This window comes from Mchenga conophoros, linkage group LG13, assembly GCF_057382185.1.
Source record: "Mchenga conophoros isolate Kocher_MC1m ecotype Shallow Benthic linkage group LG13, M_conophoros_male_GT1.1, whole genome shotgun sequence".
Taxonomy (NCBI): Eukaryota; Metazoa; Chordata; class Actinopteri; order Cichliformes; family Cichlidae; genus Mchenga; species Mchenga conophoros.
The window spans coordinates 17785550-17808598 of NC_140538.1; the positions used below are offsets into that span (position 1 = coordinate 17785550).

Consider the following 23049-nt stretch of genomic DNA (forward strand, 5'->3'; position numbering starts at 1 on the left):
AATAAAAAGAGCAAAGCTGCAGGAGCAAAGCAAAGAAAAACGAAGAACTAGTGCAGGATGACAGTTGTCAGTGCGTTTATAAGTGAGCTGCTTCAGATTTGGTGGTGTCATTTGAGCCAATGATAGTATAGGAATATAATAAGCACAGTCTTAAGTACATTGGCTTGGTCCGTGTGGTGTTCTCTATTTTATCTGTCAGAGACATTAACAGCAATTAATGACATATAACTTCTCCTTACAATAAGATTACCAACATAACTGGTTTGTCACAAAATACTTCTTGTTACTTCTTGTTACAAATATAGTATGGATGCCTTTGCAAAAAAGGCTAAAATGCACACTTGTTAATGTGAATAAGAGAAATATTCCTAATCTAGAAATTAATGTTAAAAATATATTTCCTTAAAATACGTTTTGTGCAAATTATTGCACATTACAAATTATTATCCAGGACATGTAAGTGTGATTTTTATGTTGTCCATGCAGAAAGTGGAGCTAAATTGTATTTTGTACTCTAATGAGCATTTTAAACTATAACAGTCCATCAGTGCATGGGAACATCTGATTGTATTGTTCATGTTTTAAATCTTTTAATTTGATATGTTAAAAATGGCTTACAGTTAAACAAAATAGAAAAAAGAAAATAATTTATTTTAAAAAAATGTAAGTAGCATGAAAACACTCAAAGCCAGCACTTCAGGACTAGACAAATATGTGTATTTAATTTCACCCCACATAAACTTTTATAACCCATCATTTGTCATAATGCGAAACTTTTGAACTACAAAAACTAAAGTCGAGCCGTGCAACTGCACTCTTATTATACCAGACAGAAAACATAACTAAGTCTTGTCTTCCCACAAAGTCGCCCTCCTGGTCCCGGAGAGCAGGCTGGAGTGGCCTTCATTTATCAACCACTTCAGCTCCTGCAGACAGCTGTGGGGAGAGCACAGAGGAGCCAGTGTGTTTACACCACAGCTCAGCCTAGGCCCTCAGGACAGAACAGATTAGGACACTTGCACATATTCGTCTGCAGAGCGTGGTGACCTAAGCGTGATAGCTGTCTGATCAGCCGGAGTTCGTATTTACATTTATGATGTGACGATGATACAGCAATCAGTCTGTGAGCTCTGACCTTAATTTGTGTTCTATTATTTATTAATGGAAGAATTCTTTCTGTACCAAGTCATGCCAACTAAAGCTCTGTTTAGATGCTCTAGATATGAGCTTTAAAGCAGGTTTATAGCACCACCTTGTGGCGTAGAAATTAAATGCGCTAATCTCATGCACCGCCCACTCGCAGTGACGCTTCCTCAACCCCACACATTAGCTAGAGGATTTGTCAATCCCCTGCCCGCGGCGTTCATTGGGCAACAGCGCCTGTGCGTTTGTTTTATTGACCTTTGAACTGACAGGGATCAACGCCGAGAGCGATTTCTATTGGTAAATCCACTCACACCCACTTTGCAGTGACCAAATCCAAGTTGAAGGTGAAAGTCTTCCATCATCCCGCTCAGCCAGCTGATCAAGTGACAGCTCGTCTCTTCGTGCTGCCGCAGCCTCCCACAGTGCAAAAAAAAAAAAAAAGTAAACAAATAAATAAATATATATATATATATTTATTTTAAAAAATGTCGCTATTTTCTGAAGTCCCCCAGGCTGCCCCTGTGGCTGTCTTCAAGTTGACGCAGGATTTCAATAACGACCAGTTTCCAAATAAGGTGAACCTCGGAGTAGGAGGTAAGTTGTGCATTGTTGTCAGTCATTCATTGCATCCCAGAGGGAAAGGTTCTCCAGCCTGTCTTACACCGAGTTCATCTATGTTTGTATGATGGTGCCCTCATATGAATTTCTAACAAGTTGTTGTTATTATAATCAGAAAGTGACACAAAATTGACTGCTAGCCTCAAACTAAGCACAGCAATAGTTAAAACAGCCTGCTGACTGATATCTGAGCTGTAAAATCTAAACAGAAGCTATCTAGATGTAACTTTAATCAGTTTAGTACACCAGGCAGTCCAGAATGGTGATGGCTCACCTGTGCTGTAATTATTGCTATTGCTTAAATTCATTTTCGGATTAATCTGGCCGCGCTACAGGCTACTCAGTCATCACACACCCACCAACTACTGATTGCAGCTCTGTTGATAATATATCTTTGTTCTGCAATTAGTGTGACACTGAGAGCTGAATCATCTCTGTCCTCTGCTATCCTGCACCTCTCACTCAGCAGACCAGGCAGCTGATTGGATTACTGTTCTGTCATTACACAAGAACAAGCAGGAGTTTAAATTTATTACAGCTCAGTCGTGCTTCTCTCCGAAACAAACCACTGCCACATTTCGTCCTTGAGAGCAGCTGTTTTCTGTGCTAACCTTTCTGCAAGGAGTTATTTCTTCGCTGCTTGCATTGCACAGGAACAGTGTGAGAAGCGTTGATCGCTTAGCTCTGTTTTGGCAGGACAAGGATACCTGAGTCCTGTGATTAGCAGAGGAGGCCGAGGCCTCGTAATCCCTTTCTTTCTCCAGATGGTCAGCTGCTACATGGCAGCTGGGAAATGTAGGCCACACATTTCTCTCTACCTAAAAAAACACAGAGATCTGAAAAAGATCCTTGACTGTAAGGATTTTCTGCTTTTCTGTGACTTTTCAGTCACACGTGACTATAGTACCGGCCCTAGATCTTAATTTAGATGTATTATTACAGATAATCAGTGCCTTTCCAGCTAGTGGACATAACAGAGAGAAAAAGGTAGATCATCGACATCGCCTGGCTAAATCACCCAACAGATATTGAAAGTGCGCCTGTCACAAAACCCTGTGATCTTTGCACTTCTGTTATGACTCAAGAGTCCCATAAAGTCACAAACATCAGGATTACCAAGGTACAGGTGTTAAGCTCGCAAGCTAACCACTTCTGTCTGCTGTATCTGTTTACTGAGCAATTTAAGGAATGTTATATTTAATCTTACTTAGAGGTTTCTTTTTGCTTAAAACTCACTAAAAAAACAACATATCAATGCAGGAGGGAAGGGCCGCTTCCTACTATATTAAGCCATTCTTTCACTTTTTTCTGTAACATTAAATCGCATTGTTCCTTGCAGCCTATCGGACAGATGAAGGCCAGCCCTGGGTTTTGCCGGTGGTGAAAAAAGTGGAGAAGATCATTGTGCATGATGACAGGCTAAACCACGAGTACCTGCCAATCCTGGGCCTGCCTGAGTTCAGATCCTCAGCCTCCAAAATAGTACTGGGAGACAACAGCCCTGCCATCCAGGAAAACAGGGTTTGTGGAGTCAAAAGCCAAACGACACTCTTTGAATTTCTAATGTTTTTACATTTAAACTGACTGTTCGAATGTCACTGCCAGGTCGGGGCTGTCCAGTGTCTGGGTGGTACGGGTGCTCTGAAGATAGGCGCAGAGTTTCTAAGGCGGTTCTACAATGGGAGCAACAACACCAAAACACCCATCTATGTGTCTGCACCTACCTGGGGTACATTCAAGCACACACACAAACATGCAGTGAAGTAGCACACACCTGTAGAGGACTTTAATTTACAGGTTGTTTTGTGAACTTTCCCCAGACTTTAAACTGTAGTTGTTGATAAAGTGTTCTATTGATAAATGTCTTGTTTACAGCTGCATGTTATCAGTGAGCCTGGCTGTATTGTCAGGTCGGATGTGAGGAGTATTTAAAAAAGCATTATTCACTCTTTTATCTAATGAAAGCAATGATAAAAATCGAACGCTGCCCTCAGAGTTTTTCTTACTGTTTTTCTCAGAAAATCACAATGCTGTGTTCAGCAGCGCTGGCTTTGAGGATGTTCGTCCGTACAGGTACTGGGACGCGGAGAAAAGAGGCCTTGATTTGGCTGGCTTCCTTGGTGACTTGGAAGTAAGTACTGCGTGGCAGCATACTGTTCACTTATTACTACATTTTGGTCTTCTGGGTTTCACGTTGCTTCTTCATATCTCCGTTTCCCACAGAGTTGTCCAGAGCACTCAGTCTTTGTCCTGCATGCTTGTGCCCATAATCCGACAGGCACAGACCCCACGCAGGAGCAGTGGAAACAAATCGCTGAAGTTATGATGGTAACATGCGTATAAAGTGCATGCAAACATATACAAATTGTCTGTACTGTGGTCTGAACTGCCACTACTGGCAAAAAGGTGTCATTTTAAACAGGATATTATTTTGCATGCACAGTGTTTATCTCAGTATGATAACCCTTTGATCTTTTATCCGGTTCTCTCCCAGAGGAGGAAGCTGTTTGCGTTCTTTGACTCGGCTTATCAGGGATTCGCCTCAGGTAGTCTGGAGAAAGATGCCTGGGCGGTGCGCTACTTTGTTTCCTCGGGCTTTGAAATGTTCTGTGCCCAGTCGTTCTCCAAGAACTTCGGACTCTACAGTGAGTGATCCTGTGTGTAAAGTGTGCTTTGTATGAATCTACAGAAAATCCCAAGCTAAATCAACTGCAGGGATTAAACTTTGCAGGAAGAGTAACCTTAATATACATCTGTCTGTGAAGGTTCTCAGTCATCCAGTCATCTTAATATACATTGGTCTTATTTTCAGATTATGCTGAGTATAATGTGCACAGAATACATCAAAAACTCTGTTAAATTGAAAGGAATAGCCACAAAATTCAAATTAAGCAAGTCTCAGATTCACCAGAGGAGGAGCTGTTTATCAGATACTGCACCTACACATCAGGTAACAGGTATTAGCTGCTGTATTGTTTAACTGTGACATGTTTTTGTCCCATCAGACGAGCGTGTGGGCAACCTGACCGTTGTGGCTCGCGATGCAGATAACCTGAAACGAGTTCTCTCCCAGATGGAGAAGATTGTCAGGATCACCTGGTCCAACCCACCGTCTCAGGGAGCTCGCATTGTCACCATCACTCTTACCTCACCTGAGCTTTTTAGTGAATGGTAAGTGTAAAATAGCATCATTAAACGATGACTCATACCTGTGCATGAGGCAATATTAAAAAGCAGTCGATATCAGACATGCAGAGTGTTTTCATTCTCTGACTTTAGGCAAGAGAATGTGAAGACCATGGCTAACAGAGTCTTGCTGATGAGGTCTCAGCTGAAAGCTAAGCTCCAAGCTTTGGGGACACCAGGGACCTGGGACCACATCACAAACCAGATCGGCATGTTTAGCTTCACAGGCCTCAACCGTGAGTACAGCAATCACTTCCTTCTGCACACAATCACAGCTCAGTAAAAATGCACATTCCACTGGTCAGTTTAACAAACAATTTCATGGCATCCAAGTTGTTTTAGTTTTTGGGGGGTCGATTTTAAAAAGATCTTTAAAAGATTCAAACACAGTCAGTAAAACTTAAACCAGTATCTGGTGATTTTCCTGCAGCCAAACAAGTGGAATATTTGGTGAAGGAGAAACATATCTACTTAATGGCGAGCAGTCGCATCAACATGTGCGGTTTAACCACTAAGAACATCGACTACGTGGCCGAGTCCATCCACGAGGCCGTCACCAAGGTCCAGTAGAAGAACGGCACCATATCTCCAATTCTCACCACTTCCTGCTGCATTCCTGATCCATCCTGATCACAGGGAATGTGTTTGCATCCAGGTTTCCAGATTTTTCTGGAGCAAATACAATTTCTCATGTGCACAGAGAGCTCACAGGCCCCTGGTTTCTCATTCTTTTTCAGTATTTGTGCTATGCTAGGCTAAATGCATGCTGGGACCAAGTTCTCTATAGACTGCACAAAGATCGTTTGGATCTTTTTTAAGAGCCACAATTTTCCAAACTCTGGAGTACTTATGTAATTGTGTTCATCATTTTTCACCCTTATCTTAGTCCCCAATGTATTGTTTGTAGCTCAAAATATGTGTTTCGTATTTCAAGTTTTATGCATCATTTAGAAGCAAGTCTGTGGCTGTATTACGGTTCCTCAGCAGCACTGACTCTACAGTCTAAAAATGTTATACTGTTCATGACTCATCCATTCAAAGTGTGAAATAGAAGTATTTGTGTGGACAGCAGTAAGAGTTGTTAAGGGGAATGAGAAAAAGAGAATATTAACATGACTAATCTGTATATTTGTGTTTACCACCCCGACGATGAATGAAGAATAAAGAGGCAGTGTTTGTCATTTGTAGATTAAATGTGAACAAATGTTCTAAGGAGGATTTAAGCCTGAACTATGTAATCATATTCATGACAAAGCTCTATGCTAATGACCTCACATTTAATCTGTATTTGTAGAGTCTTTTTTTTTGCTTCCAGTTGACATTCAGTGAGCACAAATGACACTGAGCGTTCTGAACAGGTGCCGTGAACCTGGGGTCGTCACTGCATGCTGAAGGGTTTTGATGTTTCTGGTTCTGTCAGGTACCTGCCAGTGGACGTTGACTGTTCATAGCAGCCGGGCACTGTTACGCAACATTCGTTTGTCACAGCACAAACAAACTAATGATCAACCAGGTTGCTGTCGCACTACTACGCAGGGCATTTACGAAACAGACGTATTGTTAAGCAATGAAAATGTCCTCAGACATTCTGATCAAATGAATGAACTACTTCAATAAAAAACTGTCAAACAGATGTGTGTGAAACTGAGTGATAGTGTTTGCATATAAGCACCGACCTTTAGCAGGCCCTGCAGATGAAGACAAATGAAGCAGACAAGAGCAATACTCCAGTAGATTTATTAATAAATTAATTTACCCTTGTGTAGAATGATTGATCCATTTCTTGATATCTTTGGGTTGCTAATATATTCCTCTGAATTTTGCATTACAAAATGTATCTTTGTTAGTTTACCCCAAACAAACACTACATCAATCCTTACAAATATAAAGAGGTGAAAACCAACTGCAAATTCTGTAAAAGCCTCACCCTTAAAGTTCCAGATTCACACTTAGAGTCAACAGATCAAAACACACTCCCCCAGCGTGTTTGGTACAGCGGGGTCATTGTAAAAAGCTTAGCAGTGCAATAACCTTTGTACTTAGCCTTACCAGGCAGATTGAATTAAATCACTGAGCGTACCAGAACACCACCTTTGTGTGCATTTGAAAAGAGGCGGTGGCTTGACGTCAGTGTATGTCATATTGCTTTCGTCAGGCAAATCTCCCTCTGTTCAGGTTCAAGGTTTCAAGAAAAGAGATCAGCGTAGTCCACTGGGGGACTAACTCACAATTTAAATGGAATCAATTCGTTTATTATTGCAGTAGGAGATTATTTCCTGTTTCTTATTAAAATGTTCCTTCTTGAGCAGCCTTCTTGTGCTTCCTCTGAATTCCCCAATCCCCGTGTACATCATTAGTAGCTGTTAAAGCGGAACCTTCAATGAAGTCTGCAGCCTTGTTTTGTGCTTCTCCATTAGCTGGCAGCATTTGCTGATTCTTTTCAACGTTAGCAATTAAAACCCAAAATCTGCTGCCTATGTGTAAGCCATCTTAAAATCTACATAGGATTCAGGAAAGTCAAACAGCGTCTCAGTGCTGAGAATGTACTGCAGCCTAGTCATGCATCGTAGTCATGCATATGGAAAAGCAGGGGGTAATTCTATAGTAAAAGCAACACAGAGAAACATGCAAGTAGCAACTTCTTCTTCAGTAATGCCCCTAATGTTCATCTGGATCCCCAAACCCAAAGATCCAAATGCCATAAACCCCTAGCTTATTTTTAATTGGTGTGTGCAGCTTTAGTGAGTGACCCTGTGCGAAATGAACTGTACATAGACAACTTTCTATGCTCCCTATGAAATGCACAAAAGACAATGTGTTCTACTGAATGCAATCAAACAACAGATTAATGACTGTTTATCTAAAATATGAAGACACCGAGGAAAAAAGGTGGAATGGTGGTTGCTTGATAGAAACACGTAAGGTGTGTCTGTACAGCTACATTTATGAACTTTATGAATGAACGTGGAGTGCAGTGATAAGTCCAAGCGATTTACAGTATTTAGGAGGACTTATATTGCTATCTTTAAATTACTTTCCTCACACTTCCATATAAAAACTCAGGTATATGACTATAACCTTCTACGTTGCTGAGTCACTGAATACAACAAGTAGTCTTTCAAGCTGAGGATTAATTGGTGGCTTTTTTTTTTTAAATATAGGTATATAGTTACAATGTTTCTCTTAAAAAAAAGTTGTGCTCTTATTGTTTGGCTTTCTATTTCCGCCACTGGTTAGTGTGTGTTGGGTTGTGTGGCAGTAGTTTGCTGCCTTATGGCAACATTAGGACAGTTCCCTGTGCAAACAGTGGTTTCAGTACAGTATGTGGAAACTGCCTTGTTAACATGACAACTCAATAATAAATATCAGTGTATCAGCTGGCTCAGATACTATCTAAGGCCCTTGTTGGGTTTATAGTGACAAAATTCAAAAACAAGTTACAGTTTAAATGTTATGAATAAATGTTAACCTTGTGGCTAGAGCTAACATATAAAAGAAGGATGTACCAGTAACTACAAAAGATGCACTGGTGCAAAGCTGGATAACTCAAATACTACTGTTTAGATCCGTCCAATCACGCTTTATACATCAAGTGGGCCAGGGTGGGACCTGAGTATTTTTGATGGCTACAGCAGATAAGATGGCTCAGTATCCTGAGAGTTGAAGGGGGTATACGAAGAGTTTGTAGTTAATGTAGTTAATCTTGTGAATGATAAAGAGGAAGAGGATGTGTGCGTCATCCCTCTTCCTACATGCCACTGTGCTAGCTCGTCACTGGCTGTTGCTCTGAACCTTCCTCCAAACTGTTTTCTCCATCCCGAGACTTTTTCCTCCTCTTGTTACCTAGAAACAGATGAGAACATGTTGTGAAAATGCAGCAGCTCTCATTTTTATAAAGACCAAAAGCATGATACTTGTACTACTTTTAAATTAAACTTGTCACAAACTAATATAACATCAGATGTACAGTACAGCAGAACTACAGCCTCAAATAAATAGATAAAAGTCATTGTGTTATATTGTATGTGATCCAGAATGGCTTAGTTGCATCTGGAGAATGAGCTTTGCAGGAAGCAGCAGGCTGTTGAGAAAGACGTAGCACATCACCTGTTGCTAAGATACACTCGGCACCGTCGCTATGTCTGACAGAAAAGTTGGGGCACATCTGACAGCATGTGTGGGAGTGCTGTCGCATTAGTGTTCATGACAAATGGCTTACTCACTCAATTTACGCAATAGCTTCTTGCCAATGTTCTCCTCAGAGCTGGACAGAGACAAAGAGCTTATGAAGGGAGAGGTGGATGGCTGAGACTCTGTAGGCACATCTGAGGGAGAAAGTTCGAGAGTGAAAGGGAGGGGGGTGCTACGTAGATACACGGCCCACACTAGGTGACAAGTTCTGCAAAAGATTTTGTAGAGTAGCTTTAAACTGAGATTCCTTAACTTGTGACGTAAGTAAAAAAAATGAACACATCCTCCACAGCTTGAAAACCAGGAAATACAGAGCTATATTCACGCTCTGGCCACTTTACTAGGTACACTTAGTACCATGTTGGACCCCCTCTTGCCTTCAGAACTGCCTTAATTCTTTATGGAATGATCATGATTACACCACCCAGTTGCTGCAGATTTGTTGACTCCACATCCACAATATGAATCTCCCATTCCATCACATCCAAATGGACCTCTATTGGATTCAGCTCTATGCTGGCCATTTGGGTACAGTGAACTCACTGTCATGTTCAGTAGAACAGTCTGACATCATTTGAGATTTGTGACATGTCACATTATCCTATAAACGTTGGTACTAAGGGGACCGGCCATTCTCCTCTGAACTCTGACATCAAAAAGGCATTTTCTCCCAGAGAATCATCACTCACTGAATGTTTTCTCTTTTTCTGATCATCATTCATGGTTATGTAGGAAAATTCCAGGGGATCAGCAGTTTTTGGCACCAACAACCATGCAACACAAGTCACCTCTCTTCCCAATTCTGATGCTCAGGTTGTCCAGACATTGTCTACATGCCTAATTACTGCTACATGAAAAAATATTTGTGTTAAACAGAAACAGGTGTATCTAATAAAGTGACCAGTGAATGCATCTCTTTACTTATGGAAAAAAACGTTTTCTGGAAAAAAAAAATTTTTCATTTGAAGATGAAAAAATTAAATGTTTGATTGTTGGCTGTATTGAGTGGCACTCACCATCCTCTCCATGACTTTCTGGCCGGTCCTCATGGATATAGGGAATCTCATCCATGCGAAGGAACACGGTATCATTTGGACTTCTCTGCCCATCGGATTTACTGCCTGTAAAATGAAATTAAACAAGTAAACGAGAAGCAGCATATTTGTAACTCTACCTGAAGAGGGAGCTAGAGAGCTTAGTATTATTTAAGTGTTTTGGGGGCCTCCAAGAGGAGGCTGAATATTAAAAATAGTACCCAGTGTAGGATTAAAAGTAAAAAAGAGGACCTACAACTAGCAGAGGAAGTTTAATTCTTACATGGTAATTTAAAGCTGTAGACACTTTTTTTTTGACAACCAGAGTGGAGCCATCTGTCCGTGACATTTCTTAATGGAACTAACAAGCACACAAAAGTGGGTGACGGGCTACACACTGCATAAGACAGATGGTATGTGGGACCCCTTTAAGCTTCGAAACAAGTACAGATTGGTTGATGTCACATTTGAACGACTCCTGTGAGTGAGTCATTTTGAATATTTGCCGTTTGTGAGTCATTCTTTACGTCTGTCAGTGCCCTCCATAAATATGTTGAATGAATCCGATTCAAAGTGTTGAATTTCTGTGTTAAAGCTTTTCTCTGATTTCAAATATGAGGCCCAATGAAATGTTAATGCAAGTAAAAAAAACACCATCATTTCGCATCATTAGAGACAGTAAAAACCTCACAGAGATGGTAAAAGCAACAATCTGATACATTCTTAAAAAGAGTGAATGCACTGGTAACCTCAGCAACACCAAAAGGCCTAGCTGAAGAACAACTTTACATCATCTAACCAAGTCAAAAACTCTCTCGAGGAGGTTTTGTATCACTGTCAAAGCCTACAATCAAGAGACTTGTTCATGAATGGAAATTCAAGGGTTTACAACAAGGTGCAAAGCATCATTTACATTCCAGAATAGAAAGATCAGATTAGATTTTGCCAAAAAACCTCTAAAAGGGCCTGCACTGTGCTGAAAAAAAAAAATCACTCGACCAGATGAAAACAAGATGAACTTGTATGGTTATGGTGGGAAGAGAAAAATGTGGAGAAGGAGAGAAAGGGCTCATGATCCAGAACATGCCACACTGTTTATCCGCTCATTATGTGCAAAAGCAACAAAGACTTTCTCCAGGTGAAGAAATTAGATAGTCTTCGACAGCCAAGTCAGTCACCTGATCTCAACTCATCAGTGCGTGATGAATGCAGAATGACCCACAAACAAGCAACAACCAGCTGCAGAAAAGGCCTGGCAGAGAATCTGAAGGGAGCAAACACATTTGGTAACGTTTGGCGTGTTCTAGGCAGCCAAGTTTTTTCATTTTTCAAGTATTAAAAACCTCTTTAAATTTATTTCAGCATGTCCAATTAGTTTTGAACCTCTGAAATTGGGAAAGTGTGTATAAAAATGACTGCAATTCTTAAACAGTTTGCGCACACGTTTTGTAAAACCCCTTGAAGTGAAGTTGAAAGTCTGCAGTTCAATCACATGTTGACTTACAGTCCACTGCAGTGGTGTACAGGGACAGAAGTCTTTGTACTGTATAAAATAAACTATTTGTTCCAAGTTATGTGCTGATTTCACACATGCATACTTATGAAGAAGTAGGGGACGATTAGAGGATGGAATTTTTATTATTATGAGCAGCTGATTTCATTTAATTTCTTAGTTTTGCCATAATTATTTATATAGCTCATCTTCAAATAACAACATGGGGAACATCAAGCTGTGTTTCCACATCACGGGCCATCAGTATGTTTGTTTAAAATAGTTAAATGAATCAATGGTGTTTCTTTAAAATTCTCTATCCCTGCTTTCAGATGCACAAACTTCAATTTGTGCATTTAAAGCTTGTTTTCCTCTTTGAAAGAAAATTTGACCAACACAAGGAAATTCCTCATACTTCAAGTTTAGGTGGTGTAAAAACCTGGTGCTGCCTGAGTAAAATCTCATAATAATAATGGATTGGATTTATATAGCGCTTTTCAAGGCACCCAAAGCGCTTTACAATGCCACTATTCATTCACTCTCGCATTCATACACTGGTGGAGGCAAGCTACGGTTGTAGCCACAGCTGCCCTGGGGCAGACTGACAGAAGCGAGGCTGCCATTTCGCGCCATCGGCCCCTCTGGCCAGCACCAGTAGGCAAGTAGGGTAAAGTGTCTTGCCCAAGGACACAACGACCAGGACAGAGAGCCCAGGGATCGAACCGGCGACCTTCCGGTTACAGATACGCTTCCCAACCCCCTGAGCCACGGTCGCCTCATGAACAAATTACAGTTTTTAGTTGACTTCTTGTTAAATAAAGGCATCTATATTACTTACGAACAATACGGTTTCTTTCATTGAGCTGCGAGGTGCTGCGAAGGCCACCATGGGGATGGAGATGTGCAAGGCGTGCCAGTCCCAGTCGAGTGTGTGTGTGCGTGAGGGGGAGGGCGATGCTGTGTGAGCGGGCCTCTGGGACCGGAGGCCTCCCTTTGCCATCAGTGTCCACCGCTTCTGGTGTCTGTGGGCTGCTGTCCATCCTGGTGGCCGTTAGGGCGTTGTGGTAGTGGTTTCTGGTGATCTGTGGGCCGCCAAGAAATCTGCCATTATCATCAGCGTTAGATCTGTGTGTGCAGCCACCGTTAAGAGTTGCACATTTGGCCGAGAGGAAACGTGCACTGTGTTTAAGAAAAGGGAGGCGAGGTGAAGTGAGAGGGCACATGTATCATCTAAGGTTAAGATATTCATGCTTGAAAAGGAGCTCAATTATCCGCAGTGATTAGCGGAAAGAGGCTGTGTGGTGGGAGAGTTAGAGACAGGATGTCTGTGTTCAGTCAGAAATGGGGATCAGGACATATCAAAGGCAAATCCAGCAGCAGCGGAAGCATTTTTGGGAAATTTTAAGATTAAATGGAGGGAGCTTAAAAATTTTCTTCCTTTGTGGTCCCAAGTTTTTCCTTCAGTGCGCAGGAAATTAGAGATTTAATTTAGCCTATAATAACAGTGGTTTTCTTCATATTTTTCTGGGTTATGTGTGTGCAGCCGTCTGTAACCTTGATGATCTGCAGGTCTGTGAGCTGCCGGACTGAGTAGTCTGGTAAATAGACCCCTCCACCTGCAGTGAGCTGACCCACACTGCCTCCGCTCAGTAATGAATCCGACTGGTTCAGGCTGCTGGCCCGGGAGCTATACCTCTGACCTGAACAGAGCAGAAGAAGGAAACATATTTTGAGGTCTGTTTTTTTCTACATACATCATTTGTAAAGGTCAAAATCCTTAACCAGAATAAGCATAAAGAGTTCACACAAACAAGTCCAAGTTATAATGTCTTTTTCTTCTATATACCTCAACAAAATGTTCAATTGTCAGTTAGGAAAAAGTCTTGAGTTATATTTCTAAGCTCATTTTAGCAAATCTCATAACTCTCCTTCAAGTTTTAGTTATTCTTGAGGTACTTTAATTGTAGCTAACATAAATTATATTATTATTATACAATAAAACCATTGCATAATAATGTTTTTTTTAATCTCTTTCCTTCAGTGTTAAAAAGGTCCTCATTTAATGAGCCATTCATATGCAAAACAAATGATGAATAACCAGCAATCTGTCAAGAGAAATTAGGCACGATCTCAACAGTGCATGCCAGTCTTCCACATTTAATCAATCTGCTGTCCCTACATTAAAGACACACACTGGCTCAGCTCCTTGGCTTAATCATCTTATTTCAGTGTAGCACAGCAGCCACGGGTAATGTCTTTGTCAGAAAAATAGGCTAAAAAAAGACTTCTAGGACTGATAAAAATTAAAAGCGTCAACAATCGTTCTCATGATGTGATTCGTGTGTAACAACTTAAAAATACAGGCAAAAGTCAAAAACTGAGCCCTTGTGCTGCAACTTTTGCTCACACAGTGGGTGAAGTGGTCCAACAGGACCCTCCATGGTGCTGTATGCTGCACTGGCCACCCTCATCTTTTACCTCATGCTTGGAAAATGAAGTCATTTTTGAACCCCAAATGCATTTTAAGTGACTCACTCTCTTGCTTTACAAGAGAGCAGTAAAATTGTATTTGAATAGTAACTGAGCATGCTTTACGGAAGGTCATGCAGGTCCTTTTAATTCATCTACACTGTTTTCTGCCTGTTTTTGTGTTCAGCACTGTCTAGTGTAATAGCGAGAAAAGCTATTTTTGTCAGTTCAATGCAGAGCGATGAGTCGGAAAGAGAGAAAAAAAAACTGTAAAAAGCTGCTCTTTTGAGATGTGATGATTGTGCAGCTGTTTGAGAGAAAATTCTGAAATGTCCTAAGTAGGGATTTTCAGATTTTTAATGAGGCCTCGCAAATAGCTTAAACTCACCCTGAACATCACACGTAAAAAATGTACACACTACCGCCACAAGAAACCAGGGAGAGAAAGCAAAAGACTTGCTCTGCAGTCTTAGCTGGATTTCATATAATCCTGTGCAGGTCATGTCCTTCCACTGGGAAATTCTCTGAAATCTCTTCTTTTAATTACTTACTTCCCACGGCTGCTGCTGCTCAGCAGGCTGACACTATACAGACACAGGGTGGCATTAAGGCAGGAAATACACTTCACCTCCCCCAATGCACTGCATGTTTTCATCATGCAAGATCCTTCAAAATTACTCATCCATATTGCTTCATATTTCCAGTGAATTACCAATAGGCAGTGGTGGGATGACCGCTGGCATGCCATAGTAGGAAAATGCTCCGTTTTCAAACCGAAGAGCCTCTTTTCCTATCTCCACCTCCACCCGTCCCTGCAAGATTAACACAGCCATTTACATGGATTAGGTTTGAGCACTGCGCTAATAATGTGAACAGTCAATTGATTACTCATCTAATGGAGCGTCCCATGCAGGGAAAAATGCACATTCAAATGCAAATTCACTGCCAGAACAATGCTGAGCACACAGATAATTGTTGCTTGCTTCCTAATTCTTATTCAAACCCTTTTTTTTTATCAGTTTAGAAGTACCTGCAGGATCAGGATGAAGTAGTCAACAGGTTTGTTTCTCTGGAAGAGGTAGTGTTGAGGAGCGTGCTTGTTCTTGGGGTTGAACTTTAGGTCCTGCACAACGCTGGGATGTTTGATCAGTCGCAGCAAGATCTTTTCTGACAGGTGACACGGCCTGAAGGGCTCCACCTCTGTTGTGAAACAACACAAGTCAAGGGAGAAACACCACGTCCCCTGGCCTTTGTTCTCATGTTATTTGCAAATGCTTAGCATTCAGCTCATGGAGACAAACACACAAATGCTACCTGTAGCCAAAAAACGGTGTGTTGCAAGCAACAGTTGGGCCGAGATCTTCACCTTCAGCTCATTTTCTGCCACTTTGAAGATAGAGAAGTCCTGCTGTTTCCTTTCATGGTTGGACACGCGCCTTTTTGTGCGATTATCAGCTATGAACAGAAACAAATCCGAGAAAGTGCGTAAAAAAATGTAGCATTTTCTCTGATGATAGGTTAGAGAAGCTAAAGAGTTCTTACCTCATTAATTAGGTTTAATTACTTAATGTGCCATATATGCAGAGCGAGGTCATTGTTTTTGTTTGCACTATAATTAATTAGGAACTACTCTGATGTGGCACTAATTAATTGGTGCACTTCTATATCCAGCATGCTTAGTATATTCATCTAAAGCTGTACAGAGCTGGAGATTATCCAGTGCTGTAACCTCTGACTGATAAATTGGCTTATCCTCTGCAGAGTATTATATATATATATATATATATATATATTTATATATTTTTCATTAAATGCATTATTGCTACAATATTATTTCTAGAACAGCTGGGTTCATGAAAAAACTGTATGACAAAGCTCGAAGAGATTAGGTCCCTCGTGCTATATATAAACACACAAACATTATATGCAGACACACAGGTGCACCACTCACAGAAACTGCTTTAGACACTGTATATAATTTCAACTGCAGCACACTTATATTATATCTTGCTGTCTTCTGAGAGCAGGGACTGCTGTGAAAATGTACAGGAGAATAACAAAGGAAACTAAAATTCAGTGAGCGAAAGCAGGTGCAGACTGGACTAGATATGAAATGAAGGGAGCTTTGCATTTGAATTCATTTGAATCCGTGGAGAGTGTTTCCAGCCAATTAAAAAATAAGGGGATTATGGCGATTATCTGAAGAGACTGGGTCATTTAGTCACATTATTTAATTAAGAATTAGGAAGGAGCTGGGAACAACAGGGGAGAGAAGGTGGAACCAATAGCGGGATGAGAAAATAGCAAAGTAGATGGACCACAAAAAACCCCATTCCATTCCAACCCATTCACAATTCATACTACAGCATTATTAGTTGCAGTCCTAATAACTGGTATGGGAATTTATGCTGATTATCTGGGCATTTTCCAGTGACTGCTGGAGAGCACAAAGCTGAACAAAATGTGACAGCTGCTGCAATAAATTAAGCGAAAATCTTCTCAGTAGGGGAGCTGGAAGCAATAAGATAGCCCTGATGCAGAGCTTCATAAACACTATGTTTATACATACTGTACAGATCTGTCTCATCCACAATCTCAGACTTGATGATCTCCTCTATAACGTCCTCAAGGGTGACGATGCCCATCACTTCATAGAAGGGGTCTCCCTCGCCTTCGCTGTTCACCCGCTGCACCACTGCGAGGTGGGACTTTCCTGCAGTCATCAGAAAAGAGAAGAGGACAGGTTAGAATGTTTTCAAAATGGGAGCTCGGGCTAAAAACTGCTCGTGCAATGTGCTGAGAGGCAAAGTGAGCAGATAAAAATAACTCCAGTCAACAGCCTCCAACTGGCTCTGTGCAGTCAAGATGAAAATCAGCATTAATTCACCAACTAAAAACCTGAGGGATCTATCCCAGAGGTTAAATTGAAAATGACTTCAATGCCAGACTTGCCCTTGTTTGTGTTCTCAGACAAAAAGAAAGTGGACATTGGGGGATTAGTCTCCAGACACTTTGACAGTTGGAAGACTTGGCTTCCTTACGTAAACACAGAGATTACACAATCAGTCTGGGGATGCCTGCATCTGCTGAATAAACTGCCCATGCTGCTGCCGCCTCGGTAAACACTCATGCCCACACGTACACACACCCACAGCACATCTGTACACATCCATGAGCAAACCGAGGGCTCACTGCGACTGTGTTTAGCTGAACGCGACAAGCCTGTCGGACACAATGACGTAGCTCGCCAGCATCATCCTTGCAACAACTCGATAGAGCGAATGTGACAAGAAGTCAACGCCGCAACCAAACTTGAACATACAAGGACAGAAAAGTTAAAAAAAATAAATTATCAACACAAACAAGTTGCTCTATATTGATATTTTTTTTTATTATCATTATTTTCTGTTCCACTCACTTAAAAATCAGATATGTTGAAATATGCTGAACTCATCAGTCTGTTCTGCTTTCATCAACACGAGTTAGTCTGGTGACCAAATAAGTTACCTAACCAAAATGATGTCACTAGACCACAGGTTCCAACAGACACATGAAAAAGTCTCCAGCCTCACTTTGAATAAAATCTGTGGCTCAAATAAGATGGGCCGATTTAGGGGATCACCGCCAAGGGATAAAATGGATCAAATGCTTTAATCCACTGCAACAAGAGAAAAAAAAAAATCTGATTGACTGACTGGCACTCATATCCAAACATGAACCTCTGGGTTGTGAGGGATTGACTGAGATGGTGAGGTTGCACTCACTCAGGTCTATGTCTCTGCAGAGCTCAGGTGAGTCAGCGACGGATTTGCTCTCAGCTGCTGATGTGCCTGGGCACCGCATTACATCATTCATATGTTACATAATACTCTTGCAGAATGACGCACACTTACTCACACACGCAGACACACATGCCCGGAGCAAAACTGGGTCCTCCATGGTTGTCCCTTTTGCAAAACGTTTCTCCTCTACCACTTTCTGTGGCTCCGTCAGTCTATGTTAGAAAACTGTGTTTTAGATTGTGCATGTTTGTACCTATTTCTATCTGCTTATTTAACCACAGCATTAAAGCCAAAATGAGATCTGGAATAAAATATTTCATTTTATGTCTCCGGAGCAGTAATTTTCCTCTACACTGGTGCACAAACAGCTTATGAAAACAGTTGGTTTAAACTGTGTCTACCTTCTGTGGTTTGTTAATTGAGTCTGAGCCTATTTTTTGTAGTGTAGTTGCGGCGTTGACTTCTTGTGACATTCACTCTATTGAGTCGTTGCAGGGATGATGCTGTATTAAAGTGGCTTATTTTCCAAAATATGTGTAATTGAATCTATTCGGTTCTGTTTTTAGATACAAGTCTTTACTTTGTGTGTGTGTGTGTATATATATATACACACACACATGATAAATGTATTATAAATCTATATAATGTTGTTTAGAGTTCAACCAAAAGCAATATTAAAAGGAAAAACCTATTATCTTTAATGCATTCTAGTAAAATTTATAATGCAGTGTTTTTATAGGGGTGCTGCTACTATTACTTAAGAATAATATAAGAATAATAACCTTGCCTTTTCCTAATAAAAATCTAATATTTACAGCAGCATAAAACACTGGCTGCAAAAGCCTAAATGTATAAATGGAAGTCTGCTCTGTTCAGGTTTCGTACATCAGCTCAGTCAATTTGATTGCCAAATGCTTTACATTGAGCAGGCTTGCATCAATATACGAGCAACTGTTTGGGAATGTAATCCTCTTATAGTGTACTTTCCAAGGGTTGGATGTTCACAAATAATATGAACGATAACATAATAATTGTCATATTTAAAATCTTTTGCAGCCTGAAGGCTCTGACCCACAAACACAAGAAGGTGCCATGGTAAAGCTTTCCAGGATTTTACTGCAGCCATCTTCAAACGAGCCATACTCATTGTGAAGTCTTACTATTTTTATTCTGGTCTTCAGGAATCAGTTGATTCTGCTTATTGGTAGCTAAGGATATCCCACCTCTTCACCCTGAAAATTTCTTTGTTGTCATGTGTTTAGAATAACCGTCCTGTTGCATGATAAAAATTCACCCTGAGAGTTTTGATGCGTATGATTCAGAGTGAGCAGGCTACTTATCCTGGCCCTTCACCAGCAGAATGAATAAATAGACAGTTATAAATAAAAGCCAGCGTGCCTGTTCATTTGGCAGCCATACACACCCAAGCCATAAGAGCAATACCACTATGCTTGACATATGAGGTGGTATGCTTTGACTCATGAACTGTTTCTTTTTATTCTCTGGTATTTCCTCTTTCATTTGGATAGAGCCTGATGTTTATTTCAACAATCCTTAGGATTTGCTTTCCACGACTCCCCCGGCCTTCCTTTTGTATGTTTTTGTAAAGTGCATTCCATCTTTTTTATTTTAGATGTTTGCAGAATTTTGTATCTCGTGTTGAATTGTCTGAGGTTGTGGTCATTAAGTATTCTCTTTGTTGATGGCTGACAAAGAAAAACATGCCTCTAAAGAACACTGTAGAAAGCATTTTTGAGTTGCTGTGCAATCATAAAGGGGGGTTTTTTTCAGCATGAACATCCACAAGAAAAGCAGCTTCTTTGCTATCGATTTTGGAAAGACTTATATTTGTCTGATAGATTTTTGCTTGTTTGATTGCATTATCTTTTCACTTGCTCTGTCACCTTTTTACCAAACAACTTTAAAAAATAAAAAAGATAATTGTAGCTGAGACTGGAGAATCTTTCTATTTCAACTTGAATGTTTATGAGGCCTGAAAAACTGAAAAATGCTAACTGTCTGCATGGCTAAATTCTCCATTCAACAGTATGTTTGCAGACGATAGTATCTTCCTGGTGACATTTCCATTCTTTACTCTAACACAGACCTCACCTCTGCCCACCAACCATCTCAGTGAGACATCATCACAGCTTCCAGCCAGGCTTCCTGACCAGCAGGAGGCTTTTAGCCATGAAAGCAAAGTCGGAGGGAGGTGAGAGAGGAAGGGAAAGGTTGGAGCTGAATTTTTCATGGTTGCTCTGCAGGGTTGGTTGGCGATGACCTACAGAGTGGAAGGAACTTCAAAGTCACAGTGGGCTGACAATTAAGTGTGCACAAATAATTTAAAGGTGAAACCAGGCTTCACACCCAAGAGAGACACACAAGCGATGCTGACACACATGTGGGTCAAGTGTGAGCTCATGGATCACTTGTGCCAGACCAAAGCTATATTTCATAATCCCAGGCAAGGTGAAGTGTAGTGGACCTCCTGAACTGTAAGTGGCAACATAATTCATTATCTTGCCAAGGCCAGCTGCATTCAGCAGACATGTATTGCCCTTTCTTTGTCTATAAAACAGATTTCCTTGCATAACAGCTGTGGCAGTGTGTCTTTATTTTACAATGTGACACTTTCAGTCGAGGAGTCAGAGGTTTTTGCTACTGAGCGCTAAATCTGAATCATATTTAATGTTATCAAGACTGAACATAGTCCCTAAAGAGAGGCAATGCACTTTTCCTCTATAGTAAACTGATGTTATCACTGCATGTGCGGCAATGCTGTCAATTCACTTATCAGCAAAGATGGCTATCAGAGAAGAGAGAAAGATGAATTCTGGTGTAGGCAAATCGTGCAAAATTCCTTTTTTGATACAGTTTAGCATTTCAAGCATTTTAAGTGAGGAGCCGATAACTGATACTTGCATAGAAATGGGTACCGAGCCTGGGGCCAGATGAAGTTCACAGTGTTGTCATGGGAAGGCGACTTAAATCTCTCTCATCACATAAATTCTTAAGATAACCCTATTATGGTAGCCTCTAAACTCTAGCTGAACCAAACACACTGTGTGACACAGTATCAGATTTCACATATGTCTCTCACTGCTCTGGGGATCAAAGGGCTTTACTGGCAGGCCCACTTTGAGCCAATGGGCTGATGTATACATTGACTTCTGGACTGAAAATGTAGTTCTTAAGTGCACAGTCACTTCAAAGAACATTTAACTCCTAACTGGTGGGAGGTTGCTTTAAAACATATGGCGCCTCACATGCTCAGCTGACTTCTTACTCATAAGTTGTGTAGAGGTCCTAGACAGGACACACAGGGAGATATGAAGACTGCAGAGACCAAACCTCTGATATGATTTAAAGTGAAGTGAGTTACCTCTCTTAAATTCCTCCAGCATCACGTCCAGCTTGGTGTCACTGAAGACGCAGTGCATGGGATGCTTGTAAAACTGAGTAATTGTTTTCAAAGGAGTGCAATCGTCAGGATCCACAAAGGCTAAATCTTTGACAAAAAGGATGTCTACAATGTTGGACCTTTCGTTCTCATAAACAGGGATGCGTGTGAAACCGCTCTGCATCACATCCGACATGGTGCAGAAGTCCAGCGCAGCATCTGAGGACAGCATGTAACAGTCTGACAGCGGTGTCAGCACATCCTCTACGGTCTTGGTCCTAAGCTCCAGGGCTCCCTGGATAATGTTGAGCTCCTCTTTGACCAGGTCGTGGTAGGGGTCTGTGACACGCAGCATGGCCACCAGTTTCTCCCTCGTGTAAAAGTTGCTGATCTCTTGGTGCAGCATAATGTCCAGAATCTTGGAGACCGGGTAGGCGATGGGGAAAAATATCAGCATCAACAGGCGGGTCGCGCACAGGGTCTTGGATGCGATGGCGAGACTGTGCCTGGATGCCACCGAGTGAGGTAAAATCTCGCCAATAAAAAATATCCCCAAAGTGCATGAGGCAGTGGAGAGAGCGGTCATTCCTAAGATCTGGCACATCCACACCACAAAACACGTGTTTGTAAGCACGTTACCCAGCACCACAGTGCAAAGGATGTAGTTGCCATGTTTACGCACTGACTCTATTTTTCTCGCGTATTTCTGTTCTTTCTCTGTGCCGCTGTTCTGCAGGACCCGCAACTCGACCGGGTCCAGAGACAGCATGCTAATATTCAGCCCGCTGCACAGAGCAGACAGCCCCAACAAGAGCACAGAGACTCCTGCCTGCAGCCAAGCATCTGCCTCTGGAGGTCTCTCCACCACCGCCAACCAGAAGTCTTTGGTCCTCAAGTGCTCCCATTTCACTCCATCGAACGCGCACATGGAGTAGTATTTGATCACCTCGTCTCTGCGCAGGTCTTTGGCGAGCAGCTCCACTAAGACTGAGTTATGACTTGAGGTGGATCTGAAGGAACCCAGCAGCTCGATGTCTGAGCTCCGGGCATTCTCCTCTTCGCATGGATTCCCCCTGGACAGAAGCGGACTTTCTGCATCTCCACTGTCCCCACCTGGTTCTTCTATAAACGCGATCCACGGGGCGGCAGGTGCTGCGTCCGGTCTGCCGCTGATGTTCAGGCTGTTGGGATTTTCGGTACCTGGAGAAGCGGAGTAGTAAACCCTCAGCATGAAGCGGGTCCCCTCGATAGCCCTCAGTATCCCGTCCTGCACGGACAGTTCTCCGCTCTGGGTGTCTTCAGGCCGGACGCCGAGCAGCGCCGTTGTCTTGGCCGGCAGGGAGCAGATGGTGACGGTAAGAAAGAGGAGGGAGAGCCGGCGCGGATGCAGGATGCTGCAGAGAGCATCCGCAGCATCCGCAGCCATCATGCTGAATGAGCCGCTGAAGGACACGGGAGAACTGGGTCACGTGGTTTGCGGATGGGATGGATGGAGCAGCTGGGTAACATGGAGAGAGAGAGAGAGAGAGAGAGAGAGAGAGAGAGAGAGAGAGAGAGGAATTCAAGTGTGTGTTTGTGAGCTGGCACCTTAAATATAAATGACAAATCCTGACGTAAGCCTCGCTTATTTGCTTTCTGCTGATTTCTATAAATAGAAAGCAGGAAATGCCCAATCATTTATGATTCATGCGATAGAGCCCCTACAGCTACGCCAGAGGAAGATATTTACTT

The 23049-nt window shown here is 41.8% G+C and overlaps 2 protein-coding genes across 2 annotated transcripts; one reads left to right on the plus strand and one right to left on the minus strand.

Moving 5' to 3' along the window:
- The first annotated feature begins 1486 nt into the window (after window positions 1-1486).
- got1 (glutamic-oxaloacetic transaminase 1, soluble) lies at window positions 1487-6583 on the plus strand. The gene is made up of 9 exons (XM_085296876.1): window positions 1487-1740; window positions 3104-3285; window positions 3370-3493; window positions 3783-3895; window positions 3988-4092; window positions 4259-4409; window positions 4770-4935; window positions 5044-5186; window positions 5381-6583. Exons 1-9 carry the CDS (start codon window positions 1632-1634, stop codon window positions 5518-5520), a joined length of 1233 nt encoding a protein of 410 aa, XP_085153002.1. The 5' UTR covers window positions 1487-1631; the 3' UTR covers window positions 5521-6583.
- An 88-nt stretch (window positions 6584-6671) lies between these two features.
- On the minus strand, window positions 6672-22817 carry cnnm1 (cyclin and CBS domain divalent metal cation transport mediator 1). The gene is made up of 10 exons (XM_085296873.1): window positions 21301-22817; window positions 16706-16849; window positions 15451-15591; window positions 15167-15336; window positions 14849-14948; window positions 13222-13367; window positions 12506-12749; window positions 10158-10262; window positions 9174-9275; window positions 6672-8793 (listed from the first exon to the last, which is right to left on the minus strand). The coding sequence occupies exons 1-10, from the start codon at window positions 22745-22747 to the stop codon at window positions 8714-8716; spliced, it is 2679 nt and encodes an 892-aa protein (XP_085152999.1). The 5' UTR covers window positions 22748-22817; the 3' UTR covers window positions 6672-8713.
- Window positions 22818-23049: the final 232 nt, after the last annotated feature.

Bases quoted from the DNA above. Each gene is read 5' to 3' on its own strand.
- got1 (XM_085296876.1), top strand. From the start codon at position 1,632: ATGTCGCTATTTTCTGAAGTCCCCCAGGCTGCCCCTGTGGCTGTCTTC. The intron at 1,741-3,103 runs GTAAGTTGTGCA...TGTTCCTTGCAG, and splicing joins GGTGAACCTCGGAGTAGGAG to CCTATCGGACAGATGAAGGC. The intron at 4,410-4,769 runs GTGAGTGATCCT...TTGTCCCATCAG, and splicing joins CAAGAACTTCGGACTCTACA to ACGAGCGTGTGGGCAACCTG.
- cnnm1 (XM_085296873.1), bottom strand. From the start codon at position 22,747: ATGATGGCTGCGGATGCTGCGGATGCTCTCTGCAGCATCCTGCATCCG. The intron at 15,592-16,705 runs GTATGTATAAAC...TTCTGTTCATAG, and splicing joins GGATGAGACAGATCTGTACA to CTGATAATCGCACAAAAAGG. The intron at 14,949-15,166 runs GTACTTCTAAAC...TTAATCTTGCAG, and splicing joins ACTTCATCCTGATCCTGCAG to GGACGGGTGGAGGTGGAGAT.